Source organism: Natrix helvetica, assembly GCF_964273705.1.
Source record: "Natrix helvetica genome assembly, chromosome: 1".
Classification (NCBI taxonomy): Eukaryota; Metazoa; Chordata; class Lepidosauria; order Squamata; family Natricidae; genus Natrix; species Natrix helvetica.
The window spans coordinates 142285243-142304247 of record NC_138548.1 but is presented as its reverse complement, the minus strand read 5'-3'; the positions used below and the strand labels follow the sequence as shown (position 1 = coordinate 142304247).

Genomic DNA, 19005 nt, shown 5'->3' with positions numbered 1-19005 from the left:
AGGGGAGCAGGAGGCATGGCTACACAAAGATTTGAACTCAGTCCTTGGGCAGCAAGCTGAAGTTAACCCATGCTTGGACACTCCTGCAGCGCTCAGAGAACGACCATTCAGATAAGCCAACGGTCTTTCTCTGCAGTCAATACCCAAATAAGTAGGAATCAACTCTAGGATTAACATCAAACAAACGAGCAGTAATCAATACCCTAATTAGGGAACTAGTAACTCAGACAGTGTAGCAGTAGCCTATCAAAGCAATTACAAAGGAGAAAAGAACACCCTTACGAACTCTGACATGGTAAGCTCTGTTTAGTACATATGCAGTATATAAACAGTTATAGCTCTTTATAAACAGATGTTTATATAGTATGTAAACAGAGAGCAAACCCCACTCCCCTCTAGCACTGAGGTGGTTAGCTAGCTGGGTAATGAAGTGTCTGCAGGAACACAACCAAGGTCATATTGCATCATGGGCTCCACATTGTTCTTTTGCTTTATTAGCTAGCTAAGCTGCCAGTTTGCTGAATTCAATGGGGAATTTGGAGTGGGGGGTCATTGTTGGTTTGTAAAGGCACGAATCAGTGGTCTAGAGCAGGGATGTCAAACTCACGAGAACGCATTGTCATGTATTGCAACTTTCTCCCTCTTTGCTAAAATGGAGGTGGGCATGGCCGGCGCATGATGCATCTGGCCCGCGAGCAACAAATTTGAAACCCCTAGGACCAGAATATGTTAAGGAATACTGTCTCTCTTATGCAACCAGTTAAAGTTTTTTTTTTATTAGTCTTTGGAGACTCACCAAGTGCCTCCAATGAAGTGAGGCAAGAAAATATAAGGAATACTTTTTTTTTTACTGCAAGGCCTAGTTTATGTAACATTTCCTTCAGGAAAGCATACCCTTTTGCTCATCCCAAAATATATTTTGATACAAGGCAAAAGTTTTTTTTCCTTCTCCCTAGCATTTCTATAATTTTGTACATTTGATTGTAAGCGGGTGCTGTAATTGAAACAAGGAATTTTATGAGACTGATGTTTTGCTATGAATTTTTAATTGTTTTCTTGTTTTTGTTATTTTCTGAATGTTTTAATGCCTTTGGAGATGTTTAATATTTTAAGAAACTTTGTCAGTCCTCCAGAAGATTTTGGTTATTAGATGGATTGCAAGTATTACCAATAGTAAAAATAGAAAAGTACCCCGTATTGCTGTCAGACTGATAGTTCTCATTAGCACCAAATTCATTTTGAACATTCTATATTTGTGTCGTTTGAGGCTCTATTTTTGGCAAGGTACTGTTGCAAGGCAAGTCATTTTGCTTCAGAATTAGGACTGCATCGTGTGATTGGTGACATATAAGTGAAATGGTTGCTTCAACATTTTAAAATGTACCAGGTTCACATTCTTTAAATAACTCCAGTATGAGAAAGATGTTAATGCTAAAGGGCTGCCTTGTATGTGGGATGCAAATTATATGCTGGAGTGTTATATAAAACTGATTCACATGAGTGGGCGAAAATCCTAGGAAAATCTGGAGCTCCAAATTGAAGGGAAACAGAAATCTTCCTCTGTTACAGAATGTTCTGTAGTTAGACTGTGTAAGCTCTGTTAATTAACAGGTGAAGGGGATCTATTGATATTAAATCAAATTTGCTTTTGCTTTATTTTTATTTCCTTTATGTTTGCATTTAATGTCTTTCTTAAGCTGTCCCCAATTGTTGGAACCTCATATCAGAAAGCATGGGGAGCTGGGATATAAATGTTTTCAATTAATTATCATACTGAACAAATTCCATTTTAAAAAAATGACAGCTAATAATTCATGGGCATTTTAAAGGATGGTCTATCTTTTTATGTATGCTTCTCTAAAGGCTGGATTACCCGTTTCTTAGGACAAGAGCATGTCCCCTCTTAATTTGTGAAAACTGTATTGTGAATCACAGTTGATGGCAGTTCAACTTTCATGAAACACAAGTCCTGAATAATCCTTTTCACATGCATGTGGTTTGTGCAACATAATTTCTTATTTTGCAAAACAGCAGCTGTGTGTTTTCTTGTCCTACATTGCAAGTTGGCTTTCATAAGCGTGGGGACTATGTATTTGCTTTAATTATCCTTTCCAAATAAACTATTAAAGTGAATGTGAGTAGTCCAGAAGCTAGAATAATGGGCTGGAATTTGAGAAATGTATTTTCACATCTGTGTCTCCTTAATTGAGCAGAGTTCCAGTAAATGAGTAATCTCCATTTATTTTTAATGATTTGGTAGAGATAAATATGATAAATTACCAAAGATGGCTCTCTCTTTTTCAGTTTACAGAGAAACTAGGCTTTGTATATTCAACAACAACAACAAATGAGAATCCTTTGGTCATTTAGTGTCTTTAGAGACATGTTATGTCCATGTAAAATCTTGAGGACTTGTAAGCGTATAAGGATTAGCCTTTGTAGTTTCTGGAGCAGCGGTTTTGATTTGCTGAGAATATTGGGAATTGCTGTCCTAACACGTCTGAATGGCATCAGAACAGGGGTCTGGAGTAAGGGAGAGTTAATAAACTCAACGGTTCTCAGTGCAAAAACTATGTGAGACTTTTATTCACTGAAATTTATAAAGACAATAAGGACTATAGAGCAGAATGCAGCTGTTTGTCTTTTTACATTTGTACATGATTTTGTTATATTCGTATTCCACTTGACAATATTAATACAGTAATACCTTTACTTTTCCTGGAAAATGAAATAATATTTTAAGTATATAATATGTCTTCTTGTGGCATGTGACTTCCGTATGAGCCTCCTTTCATTTTTTTCCCCTCAGGCTTACCATTTAAGAATGGAGAGACAGAGGAAGTAAAGTACTTTCTCAGAAACTAGTTTCATTAAGAGCGAGTGTGCATAGTGATAAAGATGTAGAGTTAAGAGCTGGGGTTTGGGATTTAAATCAGAAAGAGTCTTTGGCGATTCAAAGGGCCAGTTATACTCTCTGAGCATTATCAGTCCCATAGAATGGTTGTTATAGGATGTATTGGAGGAAGGCATTCTACGTCTATTGCCTTGAGATTCCAAGGGCAAAGATGTGGAACTTAATAATGGTGATGGTGCATGTCAATATTGCAATCTAATAATATTAATATATTAAATGTCACAATATAAAAAAAGTTGTTGAGGCTCTAGAAATTTGTAAAAAAAATGATATAAAAAGATGTTGAGACTCTAAAAAGAGTACAGAGAAGAGAAGAGCAATGAAGGTTACTGGAGGCTAAAACATAAAAAAATGGTTGCAGGAACTGTCTTGTTTAACAAAAAGAAGGATTGGGGCGACATGATAGCAGTGTCCCAATATTTGAGAGGATGCTGCAAGGAAGAGGGGGTCAACCAAAGCACCTGAAGGCAGGACAAGAAGCAATGGATGGAAACTAATCAAGGAGATAACCAACCTAGAATTAAGAAATTTCCTGATACAACAATTAATCATCAGAATGACTTGCCTCCAGAAATTGTGAGTGCCCCAACACTGGAGATTTTTAAAAAGAGAATGGACAACCATTTATCTAAAATGGTATAGGGTTCCTGCTTGAGCAGGAGGTTGAACTAGAAAACGTTCAAGGTCCCTTCCAACTCTTCTGGTATTCTGTTAAATAGCTTCCCCCATCCCTCTGAAAAAAAAATGCAATTACATTACATATGTACCCTGCCTTTAGGAAATCCTATTACAAGGGCTAGATTGACTGATAAATGGTCCAAGATCATGCCATGGTAAATGGTCCAACATCATGCCATGTGTTTTATGAATGGATGGAGGTTTATATCTCTCGTACCTTAGATGGCTTATAATTAATGAAGAAAACTTAATACTTTATAACTTTATGGAAAATAATTGAGCAAATACTTCGAAAGAGATGCTTTGGAACACAATGGTACCTTCATATTAAACATGTCAACAGGGAAAACGGGAAGCTGCTTTGACCATTTGAAAAGAGGTGGTTTGTGTGCAGCTCCTTTGCATTCTGAAGAACCTTTTTGAAAGATTTGCTTTCCATGCTGATAATTGGATTTCTAAAAGAACAAGAATCATTGGACATGTAACCTAGAGTGAGATTAATGTATTTTAAAGTTTATTGGTAGAATCAACTTGAAGCAAAATTAGTATCATATTTAGATCTATTACTTATTTATTTAATTTGTTTAATTTTAGTTCATCTTAACAAGTAACTGTGCAGTATAAATCATAATACATAAAAATGTAAACAGTACAAAATGATCTGTTAATACAGTATGGCTGTATTAACACACTTAACACACTGGGGGGGGGGGAGGCCCAAGCACGCAACCAAATCTTCACAACCTTGCAAAAAGTCAACAAGGTCAGGTATCCTGCTATGTGAAGAGAGAATATTCTAGAAGGCAGGAGCTACAGCAGAGAAGATGCATCTTCTGGTTTTTGCTAGCTGACATTGCTTGGCTGATGGAACCCACAATATGCCTAACCATAAATTGGATGGATAGAAACAACTATAGGAAGACGGTTCCTTAGGTGACACAGCACCTAAGCCATGTTAAAGATGACAACTAGCACCTTGAATTGCGCTCGGAAACACACTGACAACCAATGCAGCTCACAAAGCAATGCGGTTACATGTGAAGAATACATGACACCCTTTACTACACCACATTCTGCACCATTTGAACCCCTGAATGTTCTTCAAGGGAAGCCCCCTGCAGAGGGCATTGTGGAATAGGAATCGAATTAGAATGAATAGAATAGAATAAGAGGAATGGAATGGAATAGAATAGAATGAGTTGGACGGGACCTTGGAGATCTTCTAGTTCAACCTCCTGCTTAGGCAGGAAACCCTACATCATTTCAAACCAATGGTTATCTAATCTCTTCTTAAAAACTTTCAGTGTTTACAACTTCTGGAGGCAAATTGTTCCACTGATGAATTGTTCTGTCAGGAAATTTATTCTTAATTCTAGGTTGCTTCTCTCCTTGATTAGCTTCCATCGATTGCTTCTTGTCCTGCCCTCAGCTACTTTGGATAATAGTTTGACTCCCTCTTCTTTGTGGTAGTCCATGAGATAGTGGAAGACTGCTATCATGTCTTCCCTAATCCTTCTTTTCATTAAACTAGACATACCCAATTCCAGCAACTGTTCTTTATATGTTTTAGCCTCCAGTGCTCACAAAGGTAGGAGTAACTGAACAAAACCTACCAATCTAGGAACAGGTGTAACCGGCACACATCCCAAGGTGCATAAAGGGCCCTTCTGTCCATGGCTGCCACTTTCTATTTTCAGGAGCCATAAGTCCAAGACAACTCTCAGATTGCACAGTAGCCTGACTGAGACAGTAACACCCTATCCAAGATTTATTGTGGAAAAACCTTATCACCAGGAAGCTCAATACCCAAAACCATTCTGTTTTTAAATCATTTGGTTGCAAGCAAACTATTCATCTTTTGTTTTCAGTCTTTTCATCCAGGAGAGTAGACATATTAACATTCTAATATATTCTAGTATGCTGAATATTAATTAATGTTCTCTTTTGGCACATTTATTTGTTCTGAGTTTATAGCTTGAAATGAAATGCTTCAAGTCTGAAATTAGAGTTCTTGATATAGTTGTCACATAGTTGGACAGATGGTATGCAAATTATCTATTCTCAATTGGGTAACTATCAGTTAAAAGGAAATGACTAATTGAACTTCAAAGACAAGATGTCCTGCTCATAGCAGTCAAAACATATGACAGAATTTATTTTTGAATCTCCATAAAAAAAGAAAAATCTGAAGATCTGTTTTTGGGGTTGGGTTATTTTTTTTTAAACTTCAGTACCATGTAATCTTTCTGATGGTGTAGGTAGTTTGCTTTTATTTCATTAATAAAAAAGACACTGACCAAAATATTTAATAACGCTTCAGATAACATATTATATTGTTAAAAAAGATAAGGAATTTAAAAAAGGAGCCTCTATAAAAACATGCTATAAATTTAAAAAAATCAGCTGTTATTAATACACAACAGTAATGTAAAACCTTGCTGTAATAAATTTCTAGGTTCTTTTCTTATTTTCTATGTTAATATTGCCTTTGTGCTATGTAACTTAGCTAATTTCTTTACCATCTGAAGGTTGGTAAAGATGGTATGCAAATCAGTGCCCATCCCTGGAATTTGAACGAACCACTGACCTAGAAATGCAGCCTTTTAAAAATTCTATTTAACTTACACGTGTCTTTGTCAGTGTCCCTGTTTCAGACATATGCAAGGACGCCTGCCCAAGTGGTGTACTTCTGTATTAAAGCCTCCAAGTTTCCCCTTTGGCCCCTAACTTTCATTATCCTTGACTAGTTGTAAGTAGGAGCTCCCAGTTCTCAATGATGAGCAGAGGGAGGTGCTACCAGTGGGCTATCATCACTCCTGATTGGTCCATAGACTGAGATAAAATTGTTGCAGCCATGCCTCTACTCCTTCCGCCCAGTTTCCTCTCAGTCTATGGTCCAATTAGGTTGGGTTTCTTCATAGCTCTTGCTATTTTCTGTGGGTTACTGTTTTTTCTGTAAGATTTAGCATTATTTGCGGAGAATTTGGCTAATTCGGTCTATTTCTTATCAAAATTTCATCAAACTTCAGAGATATTGATTCAGTAAGCGGGGGAGGTGTCGGGCTCGTCACCTCCTCGAGTGGCGCCAGATCGCACTCGGCTGGATCCGGCAGTGTTTAAAATTACAGCTCCATGGCAGACAAGGGAAGAGGTTAAATTATAGCTGGCTTGTGCAGCTGTGGCCCCAGGTGCCGGGAAAAGCCACGGCTCTTCTCCTTCCCTTGCAGCGAGCCAGCAGCCACCGAAGGAAGCGCTTTTCAGGAGTCAACAGTAGCGCTGGTGGGATTCTTGCAGGGGGCTCCCTGCAAGCTGTCTAAGCGTGGTATTTGATTATTGCTGTGTAATCCAGCGCTTTCCTCAGCTTCCCGCTATTTCTACCAAAGTGGGTGGCCGTTAATTGAAGGCAGTGGCCATTTTGAGTTGCAAGGACAAGCGGTGGCCATTTTGAACTTAAAAAAAGACTAGCGGTGGCCATTTTAGGTGCCACGAGGCTGCAGTCTTCATTATAGTGAGTTGGAAAGGATTGTAAAGGTCATTCCAGTTGGAGATGCAAGCCAATTAAGGGAAGGAGGACCGATTGAGTGGATTTTCCACAGGATCGCCAGTGGAGCAAGTGAAGATTAGCGCAGGCATGTCTTCCAGACAAGAGGGCACAGCTGGGACTCAGAGTTCTGAAGTGACAGTTGCTGGGGCGAGACCTAGTCTACAGCCGCGAAAACACCAGCGGCACAACGACCGTCCAGGGCCACCTTGCGAGATGAACAACGAAGGCAGAGGGCCCTGGAAAAACGTGTGGCCCGGGCAGAGCATTTGCTGGATCAACAGAGCCGGGCGAGCAGGTCTCCTTCTAGAGTTTCTAGTCCTGCTTCATCCTTAGCCCCATCTCGCACTAGAGAGGGTAAAGGTACTCGAATTGATGTTTCCCCTTCCCCCTCTGTCTCCCCTAGGGCCATCAGGGGGATGATGAGAGATCCCCTGGAGGGCTCTTCTAGAGAATTCCTCATTTCTCATCCCTCGCTGGCTCCCCAGGTGGAGCTTCCTGACATTGAAGAGATGGAGGATGATTATGAGGAATTGCAGAATTTACCCCCTAACATTCAAAGATTAATTGCTTCTGCAATATCCCATGGGATTTCCTCTGGCATGAAATCACAGGCTAAAGAGTCCACAGGTTCCAAAAAACCAGTTAAGAAGCGGTTGGTGTGGACAAGGGGTCCAAGATGGTTCATGTTAATGAGGAGGCTGAGGCTCCAGGTTCGCCCTCTTTAGCCAGTGAGGGGTCAGTTACCTAGTAGGGTAGCGGCTTGGGGGGGGGGAGTTGTTTGTTCCTTGTTGTGACATTTGATTCACCGGTTTACACCCTATGACCTGGAGGAAACTGGGCAGAAGGAGTAGAGGCGTGGCTGCAACAATTTTATCTCAGTCTATGGACCAATCAGGATTGATGATAGCCCACTGGTAGCACCTCCCTCTCTCATCATTAGAATCAACGTTCAGGTAAGTACCAATGATCTTTTTCTTCTCTAACTTGCCTCCCATCCATCCCTTCGCTGTCATTCTCAGCCATGCCACTTGCCTTTTCCATTCCACCAAGTTCCATTTCATCATCATGTTTTTATTGGAGGACTCTGCCACTTTAAAATTGCATTCCTTCAAGAAAAAGGGTTTTCCTTCTGATTAAATACAATATTTCAATTATTTTTAAAAAACCTGTTGATCGTTGCTTAGCGTAGATCTGGTTTGATCTTCATATGAGAAAAGCTGTTCCACCCAAACATTATGTAATTTCACAGTTACTTAGTTAAAATATATTTAGTCCAACATTTCTCATGGTAACATGCATAATCCCTTCAGCTTTATCATCTAAAGAACTTGGAGTGAATGGATTCAAGCCTACACAGAATACTGATTAAAATTCAGATCTAAAGCTTGGCCATCACAGCTCCATATATTAAAAAGATGCTAGATGATGCAGAAATCTGAATTGTTTTGAAAGGTGATCAAGTAGGACATGTCGATGGAAATCAGAATGTCATGAGGAAATACTCTTCATTTTCAGATAAAAGTTGACTTGTAGCTTAGTTAAGGAATGACTTTGGATTTGAAGAGACACAAATCTAAAGCCAGTTTAGGCAAAAAGATTGCTTATGTAGATTGCTTAAGTCTTAGGAAAATCTTTTATTAAGCCACATTAAAAAGAAATTGCTTCCTGGTCATTAATTTGCAATTGAAGTAATGCTTTGTTTTGGTTTTATTCTAATTTGTTTTATTTTTCTCTTAGGTGTATGATTGCAGATGAGGTAAGTGACTCCTCTCTCCCTTTCTTTCTCTCTCCCTCCTTCTCTCTTTCTCTCTTAAACACTTGTTTCATAATCGTTTCAAACACGTTATAATTCAGAATAGTTTTCTTAACATTTATAATATATATATATACATACATACATACATACATACATACATACATACATACATACATACTCTGTGTATGTGTGTGGTCATGGTGTGGGGCTTGAAGTGTCACTCTTCAGCAGCAGCGCTTGGCTGAAATAGAGGCGGGGAGGGGGTGTTGCGGCAGTTGACTGAAGGCCTCAAGACTGTACTTCAGCTCCAACATTGCTGTCCCCACTGTGGAGAATCACTGAAATAGAGGCGGGGACGGGTGTTGCGGCAGTTGACTGAAGGCCTCAAGACTGTACTTCAGCTCCAACATTGCTGTCCCCACTGTGGAGAATCACTGAAATAGAGGCGGGGAGGGGGTGTTGCGGCAGTTGACTGAAGGCCTCAAGCCTGTACTTCAGCTCCAACATTGCTGTCCCCACTGGAGAATCATTGAAATAGAGGCGGGGAGGGGTGTTGCGGCAGTTGACTGAAGGCCTCAAGCCTGTACTTCATCTCCAACATTGCTGTCCCCACTGTGGAGAATCACTGAAATAGAGGCGGGGAGGGGGTGTTGCTGCAGTTGACTGAAGGCCTCAAGCCTGTACTTCATCTCCAACATTGCTGTCCCCACTGTGGAGAATCACTGAAATAGAGGCAGGGTGAGGGTGTTGCGGCAGTTGACTGAAGGCCTCAAGCCTGTACTTCATCTCCAACATTGCTGTCCTCACTGTGGAGAATAATTGAAATAGAGGCGGGGAGGGGGTGTTGCGGCAGTTGACTAGAGGCCTCAAGCCTGTACTACAGTTCCAACATTACTGTCTCCACTTTGGAGAATCATTGTTATTGTTGTTTAATCACTAAGTCATGTCCAATTCTTTATGACCCCATGACCAAAGCATGCCAGCCCCCCTTCCATACTCCACTGTCCCCTAGAGTTTGCCCAAATTCCTGTTCATTGCATCCATGACACTATCTAACCATCTCATCCTCTGCTATTCCTTTCTCCTTTTGCCTTCAATGTTTCCCAATATCAGGGCCTTGTCCCATGAGTCCTCTCTTCTCATTTGGTGGACAAAATATTTGAGCTTCAACTACACTATCTCTCCTTCCAAAGAACAGTCAGGAAATCCTGATTTCCCTCAGGATTGTCTTTTCCAGCACCACAAACGTCTTTTGCAGGGTGGCAAAATCGGTAGAGATGGGAGAGGAAGGCAAGGAGGGAAGCCCCTCCAATTGTAAGTGGAGGCAAGCTGCCAAGTGCCCAAATTTTTTATCAGTAGCTGCTGGGGCATCATAATGGACATAACTTCGGAGATCAGCAGAAGTACTTTTTGTTCACCATAACTTTGCACAGTCACTGGACGAATGGCTGTTTAGTGAGAACTACCTATACAGTAATGAGAGCCAAGATCAGCCCCTTTATCAGACAGAGATGCTGTGGAAGGATAGACTGCATGAGGAGATTATAAACCTTCCTTCCTTTCCTCCTCCCTGACCCTCCCTCATTGTCAGGATGACTCAGTTGCCATTCAAACAGCAGTGTTAGACAGTTAGGGAAGCAGAAGACAAGATAAGATGGTTGCCTGGGTGCTCTGCAGGTCTTGTGAGGAATAGGCTGAATCAAGAAATCTCAAAGCCCAGGACTAAAAGTAACAAGTAAAAACTAAAGGGTAGATGGGGCGAAATCTTTTTTTTTTCCTTTCCCCAGACCTGTAGTGTAGAGAAAGTTATTCTAGATGTGTCCCTCAGCTAGAGGCAAGCTGTGGAAGAGGAGAAGAGCCAGGAAGCCCAGCCAGGAACACACAGCAGGAGTGGCAAAGACAAAAGTCAAGACTTTGACAGAACAGAAATAGAAAACAGACGCAATAGACAGATTGAACTATGTGGAAAGATTATAGTGATATAGAGAGTAACCATAGAGATATATGCAGAGTTGTTCTACGATTGAACCACATTTTTTAATTAACACATGGAAGAAAGACTGTTTAAATAAGATCGCTCTTCCTATTTACTTTTGTGAGCAGTGTTTCCTAAGTTTTTGAGCTGAAAAATAACTTCTTGCCTTAACCCCAATTAATCCAGTTAACCCCAGTTAAATAATTATTTCCTGGTTTTGCTTTAATTTGACACCCCTTATCTGCTATACCCGGGATGGCCAACCTATGGCAAAGGTGGCACGCAAAGCCCTCTCTGCGGGCATGCCAGCCATTGCCCCAGCCCAATTCCGTTGCGCATGCGCACGCACCTCCCACCGGCCAGCTGGTCTTCGGGTCTCTGCCACGCATACGGGGTCCGTGCATGTGCATATGTGGGAGTGGAGCGCATGATCATCACATTGCATTTTGGGGCTTCGCATGGCACCCCCGTGCCTGTTTTGGCTTCTAGGTTGGTATAGGAGGCCTTCCAGGCCGAAAATGGGGTACGGGGGCACACACGGGGAGGTCATGCATGCACGCACTGGGGGAGGAGTATGCGGGGATGGAGGTTGCACATGCATTACGAGTGTGCGCTGTTGTGTGTGCATGCACGCACTTTTGGCATGCGATGACAAAACGTTTAGCCATCACTGTGCTAGACCATGGTTGTCCAAACTTTTGGCTTGCCTGGGCCACGTTGAGTGAAGAGGAATTGTCTTGGGCCGCATATAAAATATACATAAATAACAAACTTCCTTTATTTTAAATATTTTTATTATTATCTCGTGGAACTGCATTACTAGCTGTCCAAGGCCACATGTGGGCTACAGGTTGGGCATCTGTGCTAGATGCTTAACGATGAAGCTAGTCCTTACCAACATGTAACTTTCCTGTATTAATAGCTATATTAAACAAACATGGGGATAGAGTGGGAGGAAGAGAAGTTGAAGGGCTATAAAACTTGCCCAATGAAAGAAATGCCTTTATGAAAATGCCGTGACATTTTCTCCTCCCCAGTGTTTTGACTCACCTATCTTTGATGCTGTAAGAAGTGTATTTGAATTTTCTTAATCTATCAATGCCTTAATCTTGATTGATTATACTGAACTATACAGTTCTGCTAAAATGCACAGTTCAGTATCATCTGCAAATGCAAGAGCCAGAAATAATTTCTTAAGATAAAAGATATATAGAGGACAGAAATAAACATATAGAAGTGGTTCTCTTTTAATGATGATTTGTCAACCACTGTTGAAAGTTACGATTGCATTGAAGAATGCACTTACGACGGTCATCCCCATGGTTACATTGCACTTATGACTATCATCCCCATGGTTACATTGTGATTTGGTTGCTTGGCAACTATTGCACATTTACAATAGTCACAGTGATGTGCACAGTGATTGCCATTGTGACCTTTGCAACTTGCTTCCAACAAGCAAAGTCAATTGGGATGCCGGTAAGAGGTGGCAAATCACAATTCCGTGACGTCTTGCTTAATGACTACATGTGATTCTCTTAACGTGTGCAACTAAGACTGCTGTTGTAGGGAGGTCATGTTTGTTTTCCTTAGCAATGGAATTGTGGATCCCAATTAATCGCTAAGTGAGGACTATCTGTGTATTAGAGATATAGGGTAGGAAGATATGAAAATAGGGCAAAACTGGATTTTAAAGAATATAGTCTAGATTAGAAAATAATTAAAATAAAATATAATTTTAGTTATAAGATACTGGTTTCTGATATAGTTGAGGGCACTTACCATTTCCTCTTTTTTGTAAGTTTCCCTTGTTTTATAAGCTAAAAGTCTCCCCCAGCCATTAAAGGGATATACAAGAAAACCAAGTTTCCAGTGCTTTGTGTCTTTATTGAATCTGGGTCAATCTAGTTATTTTTAGTTCAGAAAACAACCTGCGAGAGATGCCTTAAACTCAAAATAAAATTCTGAAATCCTTTCCAAAGCTTACCTTACTACTAATAATAGTGGTGCCTGCCCAAGAGTATTTTGGAATGTGGTTGCTATAACAAATTTAATAAACTAACAAAATTAATGCCATAATTTGGGTACAGGCAGTTCTTGAGACTCCTATACTGTTATTTCGCAAACTGCATTGACTGCTCGTTTGCTTCTGGGTGCAGTTCAAGGTGTTGGTTATTACCTTTAATGCCCTTCTTGGCATGGGTCCAGTTATCTGAAGAACTGTCTTGCTCCAGTGGGATTGGCCCATCTCACCCTTGCCAGCAGAAGAGGCATGCTGCAGACCCTGTCAGTCAAGGAAGTTCCTGTCCTTTGGAACATCATACCCCCAACGTGAGATCTGCACCCACCCTTTTGACTTTCCATAAGGGCCTGAAGACCTGGCTCTGCCAGTTGGCCTGGGACCCCAATGGAGGTGCACCACTCCGAAGGTGGTTGTTGGATTAGGAAAGACTACACCCTTCCTTGTATACTTTGTGTTCCCTCCCTCCCTATCTTTTAACAGTATTTATTACTGTTGTTATATTTTGCTTTATTATTTGTGTGTGTAGCAGTTATAATGTTTGTAACCCACCCAGAGTCTTCTCTGGACAAGATGGGTAGCACATAAATTAAATAAATAAATAATTTGGAGAAGAATGGGCATGCTGCTTTATTAACAATTTTGACGCCTCCAGTTGAATGCACACTTATTTTGTTGATTTTGGTAGCTACACACATATTGTGTAAGGAACGGTCCATTTCGCTGGAGAAATATTCATGAATATATTCATTATCACTCAATTACCACATTTACAATTACACTGATTTAGTTTTAGAGAAATAGTGTGAATGAAGATGACAAAAGAACTCTATTTATAACTGAATATATGTATGCAGTCTTTTAATTACACACTAGCATGTTTGTTTGTTTGTTTATAACTTATTTTCTGCCTATCTCATATCCAATGACTTATATCCAGCTAAACAGTCATAGAATTGCAAGAGAATCTTCTGAGTGATTGGCAACTGGTTGAGCAACAATAAACAAAGGGTAGAAATAAATGGATAATTTTCACAATGAAGGGGGATAAGAAGTGCGGCCCAAGGATCTGATTTAGGTTCATTGTAATTTTACTAGTTTTTAAACAATTAAAATTAGGCATATCAAGTTATGATGTCAAATTTGCAGATGACACAAAATTTATTTAAGATGGTGAAAACACAATTGTACAGTATAAAGCTCCAAAGAAGTGTCCCAAGCTTAATGACTAGAGTGCTAAGGGACAAATGTAATTTTTGGTATTCATGTGTACAAGTAGAAAATGTGATTACTTCACCATTATTTTATACTGATAGATTGGTCAGCTACTGTTGTGCATGTAACAACCCTAGTATATCTGTATCTAGTTATGCCTTTAGATGAAGAGCTATCACGAACAGTATATTTTTCTCCTTTCAATTGATTGCATTTTAGATGGGTTTGGGGAAGACTATCCAAGCAATAGCTGTATCATACCACTATAAAAATGAATGGCCTCTGTTAATAGTGGTGCCCTCATCCCTGAGGTACCCTTGGGTTGATGAAATGGAAAAATGGATTCCGGACCTCTGTCCAGAGGATATCATCGTTGTACAAAATAAAACTGACATTTGGTGAGTGATATATTAGCAATGGCATTATTTTTAAAGTGGGTACCAGATGGTTTAATCTACTTTCTTGTTAGACAGGGCGGAGTACGTACAATCTCAGCAGGAAATGGAAAAACTGACATTTGTTTTGAAGAATTGGAATTAATAAACTGCTTTCCAATGCTGGAGCACTAATAGAAAAACGACATAATAAGCTGGAAGACAGAATAAGAGCTGTGTTATTCCCCCCCCCCCCTTGTTCTGAGGCCCTGATTGGGGTTATGTCATACAGTTACATCATACAGTTTGCCAATGCGAATATTTTGTCTCAAGTTTTTAAAAGAGATGAGCCAAACAGTTAGTGTCAGTAGTGGCAGTTATTAGGTGAGAAGAGGAAGACAGGAAGCTCATGTTTGTATGATTGGTATTAATTATATCATTCAATTAAAAAAAAACCTTTTCAATATTTGCTTTCATTCCTTACTATGTTGATTTTCAAAGACTTAAAAGGACTGGGCGATGCTTTGTGTTTGAGAGTGCATGCTGCTGTAGGTAATGGGTTGAAGGCTCCGGTTTCTACAGACACACAATGAGTTTCTTTGCTTCCCAAATAAGGGTGTTTTAAATATTCGAACTCTAGCCATCCCTTTGGGACCACTAGCACATGAGGGGAAGCTGATGCAGCACTGTCCTAGATACTGCTGCCCTCCGAGCTTTCCAGTTAATATCAACTCTCACAGCTACAGTGACTCACACGTAATCTGGAGACTTTGCAGTCTCACTGGCTAAAATAAATGTTTTTTTTTTTTTACTATTCAAAAATAGCTCTTTATGATGATCACCTTGGTAACTTTTTATTCTGTTCATCATAGGACAGTGTTGGCGAACCTTTCAGCACCGAGTACCGAAATGGGAGCGCACAAATGCGTGTAGGGGAGTGCCGGAAACTGGAAGAGTAGCTCCCCAGCGCCCACGCACGGAAGCACCAGAAACTGGAAGAGCAGTTCCCTGGCAAGCATATGCACACCGGGAAGCAGACCTTCCGGTTTCTGGTGTGTGCATATGCACCAGTTGTGCGCCGGGAAACCAGAAGCTCAGCTTCCTGGCGCACGCATGCACACCAGGGAACTGCTCTTCCTGTTTCCGGAGCTCCTGTGCGCGAAGACCAGCGCTGGACCCCAGAAGAGCAATGGGCAACGGCTGGCATGCCTGGAAAGATGGCTCTGCATGCCACTTCCAGCATGTGTGCCATAGGTTCGCCATCACTGCCATAGGATGAATGGATATAATTTAGTAAATTTTGTTTTAAAGAAATTAGTGGGATATTTGAAACAAGATGCTTGTGAACAAACCATCTTATGCCTTAGTAGCAACCACCCCTGACCTTAAAAGAGATTCATAATATTGGTCATTTAAGAACCTTTGAAAGAAGCACTTGTCACTTAAGATTTTTAATAGCGACTTTTTTTTTATACTTGTAAATTTTCTGAAGCCCTTAGAGTAGATAGTCTAAACATGTTTAAATATAAATGAAGTTATGCATGAGACATATATTCAAGCAATAGGTAGCTATGGCTGATTAATGTAAACATAGTTTAGTCACTATTTTTTTTGTTCTTTTCATTTTCTAGGCAAATACCTAAAAGCAAAGTGACTATCCTGGGTTATGGTCTCTTAACGTCAGATGCTCATGTTTTAATAGATACTTTATGCAAACAGAAATTCAAAGTAGTAATAATTGATGAGTCCCATTACATGAAATCCAGGAATGCAGTTCGTAGCAAGATTTTGCTGCCTATCGTACAGAATGCTATTCGAGCTGTTCTCCTCACCGGAACTCCTGCTTTAGGAAGACCTGAAGAGGTTCGGAAACCATGTTCAAAACCTATGAAATGCATGCCATGGTGAAACAATTATGGGAGGGTGAGGATGTGCTTTGGGCGTACATGCTTCTCCATCCCTTGCACGTTCAAATTCCCTTTTGCACTCTGATTGGTGGTAAACATAGGGTTGTTATTTCAGATGTCTGGTTTCTAATAATGGTATATTCAATCATAATTACCACATATGTTTTGGTATCCGAGAGTTGATGCATGCTGGAAAGTAATGGGAAAAAAATAGAGGAGGGAAGAGGGGAGAAATCTGTTTTAATTTGAATTATTAAAATGATTTTTGGAGTAATTTTGCAGCTTAGTACCTGCATCAGTGACATTACTGATGCTATTTGGGAAGTACCCTATTTCCCCGGAAATAAGACCTCCCCGGATAATAAGCCCAATCGGGCTTTTGAGTGCATGCGCTAAAATAAGCTCTGCCCCTAAAATAAGCCCTCCCCTAAAATATTTAAATGCATTCCCAGCTAGTCCCCGCCATTTCCTGGGGGGGGGAAGGGAGGAACATGCCCCACATGCACCTGCCATCCACGCGGAACAGCCTCACGGAGGCTGCTCCTGCAAATCCTAGCTACTGCACTCCTCTTAGTGGTGGCCGCAAAAAGAGCGGCAGGCCCAGCGATGCTAGTACTGGCAAGAGTATGCCAGAAATGGACAGAACTTCCAGCCCTCTCCAGATCAGCTGTTCCATGGGCCACAGGCCGAGGTTAAGGAGCCTCCTGCGCCTCCAAAATAATAAGACCTGCCTGAAAATAAGGCCAAGCATTATTTCGGGAATCAAAACAGGGAAGCACGGTATCATTGATTTTACCTCAATAATAGATGAAGTTATGCTGATTAAAGTCTTAGTAAGAGATGGGCTTCAGTTAGGATTTCTGACAATGAGCATTTTAACAATATTTATTGTAATTTCAACAGCTGTTCATGCAACTAGAAGCACTTTGTCCACAGAAATTTGGCACATGGATTGAGTATGCAAAAAAATACTGCAATGCACATGTCAGGTAATGACTTCTTCATCCTTTTACACATAGATGTATTCATGGTGTACAGTTCCAATTTGGTGTAATGATTAAGGCATAAGACTAGAAACTAGGATACTTGAGTTCTACTCCCACTTTAGGCATAAAGCCAGTGGAGTGAACTTGGCCCAGTCATTTTCTCTTAACCCTAAGAAGGAAGCAATGGCAAGCCATTTCTGAAAAACCTTGCCAGGGAAACTTCAGAGATTCATGCAGGCAATCTCTGAGAATCAGATGTGATGGAATGGAAAAGGGGAAAATCATGATGTAATCTTGCAAACTCAAGTTAGTTCCAGTATGCAAAAATTTGAAGAACAATATTTATTGTACTGTTTACAACAATAAGCATTGCTTGTTATGAAATGTGAGGAAATAATTGAGCTGTTGCAAACTTAGCTTAAAAAGTTTATTTTTATTACTTCAAGGTAATAGTAGAAAAATTGTAGTTAATTTGTTGTATAACTTCCTAGTGCAAAATGCCCGTGTGTAAGTCTAAACTTTGCAAAACAAAATTTCTCCCTTTTCTTTCATAACTCATACACTGCTCATATGGATGGGATCTCTGGATGTGTGCTTTTGGGGTTTTATTGTGATAGTGATGGCTTGGAAACATTCTGTCCATGATTACCTCCAAACAATCCTATATCAGTGCAAGGGTTTGCCACATATTCTAATGCAGTGATCCCCAACCTTTGCAGTTTGGTGGCCTGGCTGAGGGGGGGGAGAGGGGAACCGGACTGTGTCAGTGTTGGGCTGTCGTGCATGCATGTGCATGCAGCCCGATTTGCATGAGAGTCAGGTAGCGCGCACGCGCACACAACTCAACTTGCCCAACTCTGCTGCTCATGTGAGTTGATCTGCATGCGGACCAGCCCACACTCACATAGCCCAGTTGCGAATGGGCCGCAGCCCAGTAGTTGGAGATCCCTGTTCTATTGCTTTGATTTGAGTCATAGAACTGTGGGACACCATCAGACTCGAGACTTTCTAAGCTGCCTTAGCTTTATTACCATTAGTAACAAAATATATAGGCAAAACAGACTGCTATTTGAACCTACTATATTAAACTATAACATTGCTTAAATATGAATCATAACATAATGATATTTAAGATTTGGATGAATGCCGTGGGTATATTATATTTACCTCCTTTGGAAAGAAGCTCGTATGAACATATATATCTAATTTAATAAGAAATAAATGGTACAGTGTTTTAAATTAGCTGTTCTATTTTTATTGTTCTTGTTCCAGATATTTTGGTAAAAGACAACAGTGGGACTGCAGAGGAGCTTCAAATTTAGATGAACTGCATGAATTACTAAGCAACGTAATGATTAGGCGAATGAAAAGTGAAGTTTTAACACAATTGCCACCTAAAATTAGGCAACGGATACATTTTGATCTTCCTAAAAATACTGCTAAAGTAAGATGATATTAACATGTCAAGAAATATGTCAATCATGATCTATTTCAATAGGTATGATGAGTTTGGGAAGTATACAGAAGCATGGCCATGTTCCAAAAGTTATCATTGAAGGATTGCACAAGTTCAGTAGTTCTGCTCAGTTTTGCTATTATAGGGAACCTAACTGGTTCCTTGTAAAATACGAGGTCA

General features: G+C 40.3%; 1 protein-coding gene across 1 annotated transcript in view; it reads left to right on the top strand.

Annotated features, from left to right (window-relative positions):
• Positions 1-19005, top strand: part of ZRANB3 (zinc finger RANBP2-type containing 3) — an 89044-nt gene that overhangs the window by 18083 nt on the left and 51956 nt on the right. Inside the window, exons 3-7 of the mRNA XM_081935088.1 lie at positions 8874-8892; positions 14322-14500; positions 16108-16339; positions 17287-17372; positions 18642-18813. Coding sequence (XP_081791214.1) covers positions 8874-8892; positions 14322-14500; positions 16108-16339; positions 17287-17372; positions 18642-18813 — 688 coding nt within the window. The remainder of the gene's footprint in view (positions 1-8873; positions 8893-14321; positions 14501-16107; positions 16340-17286; positions 17373-18641; positions 18814-19005) is intronic.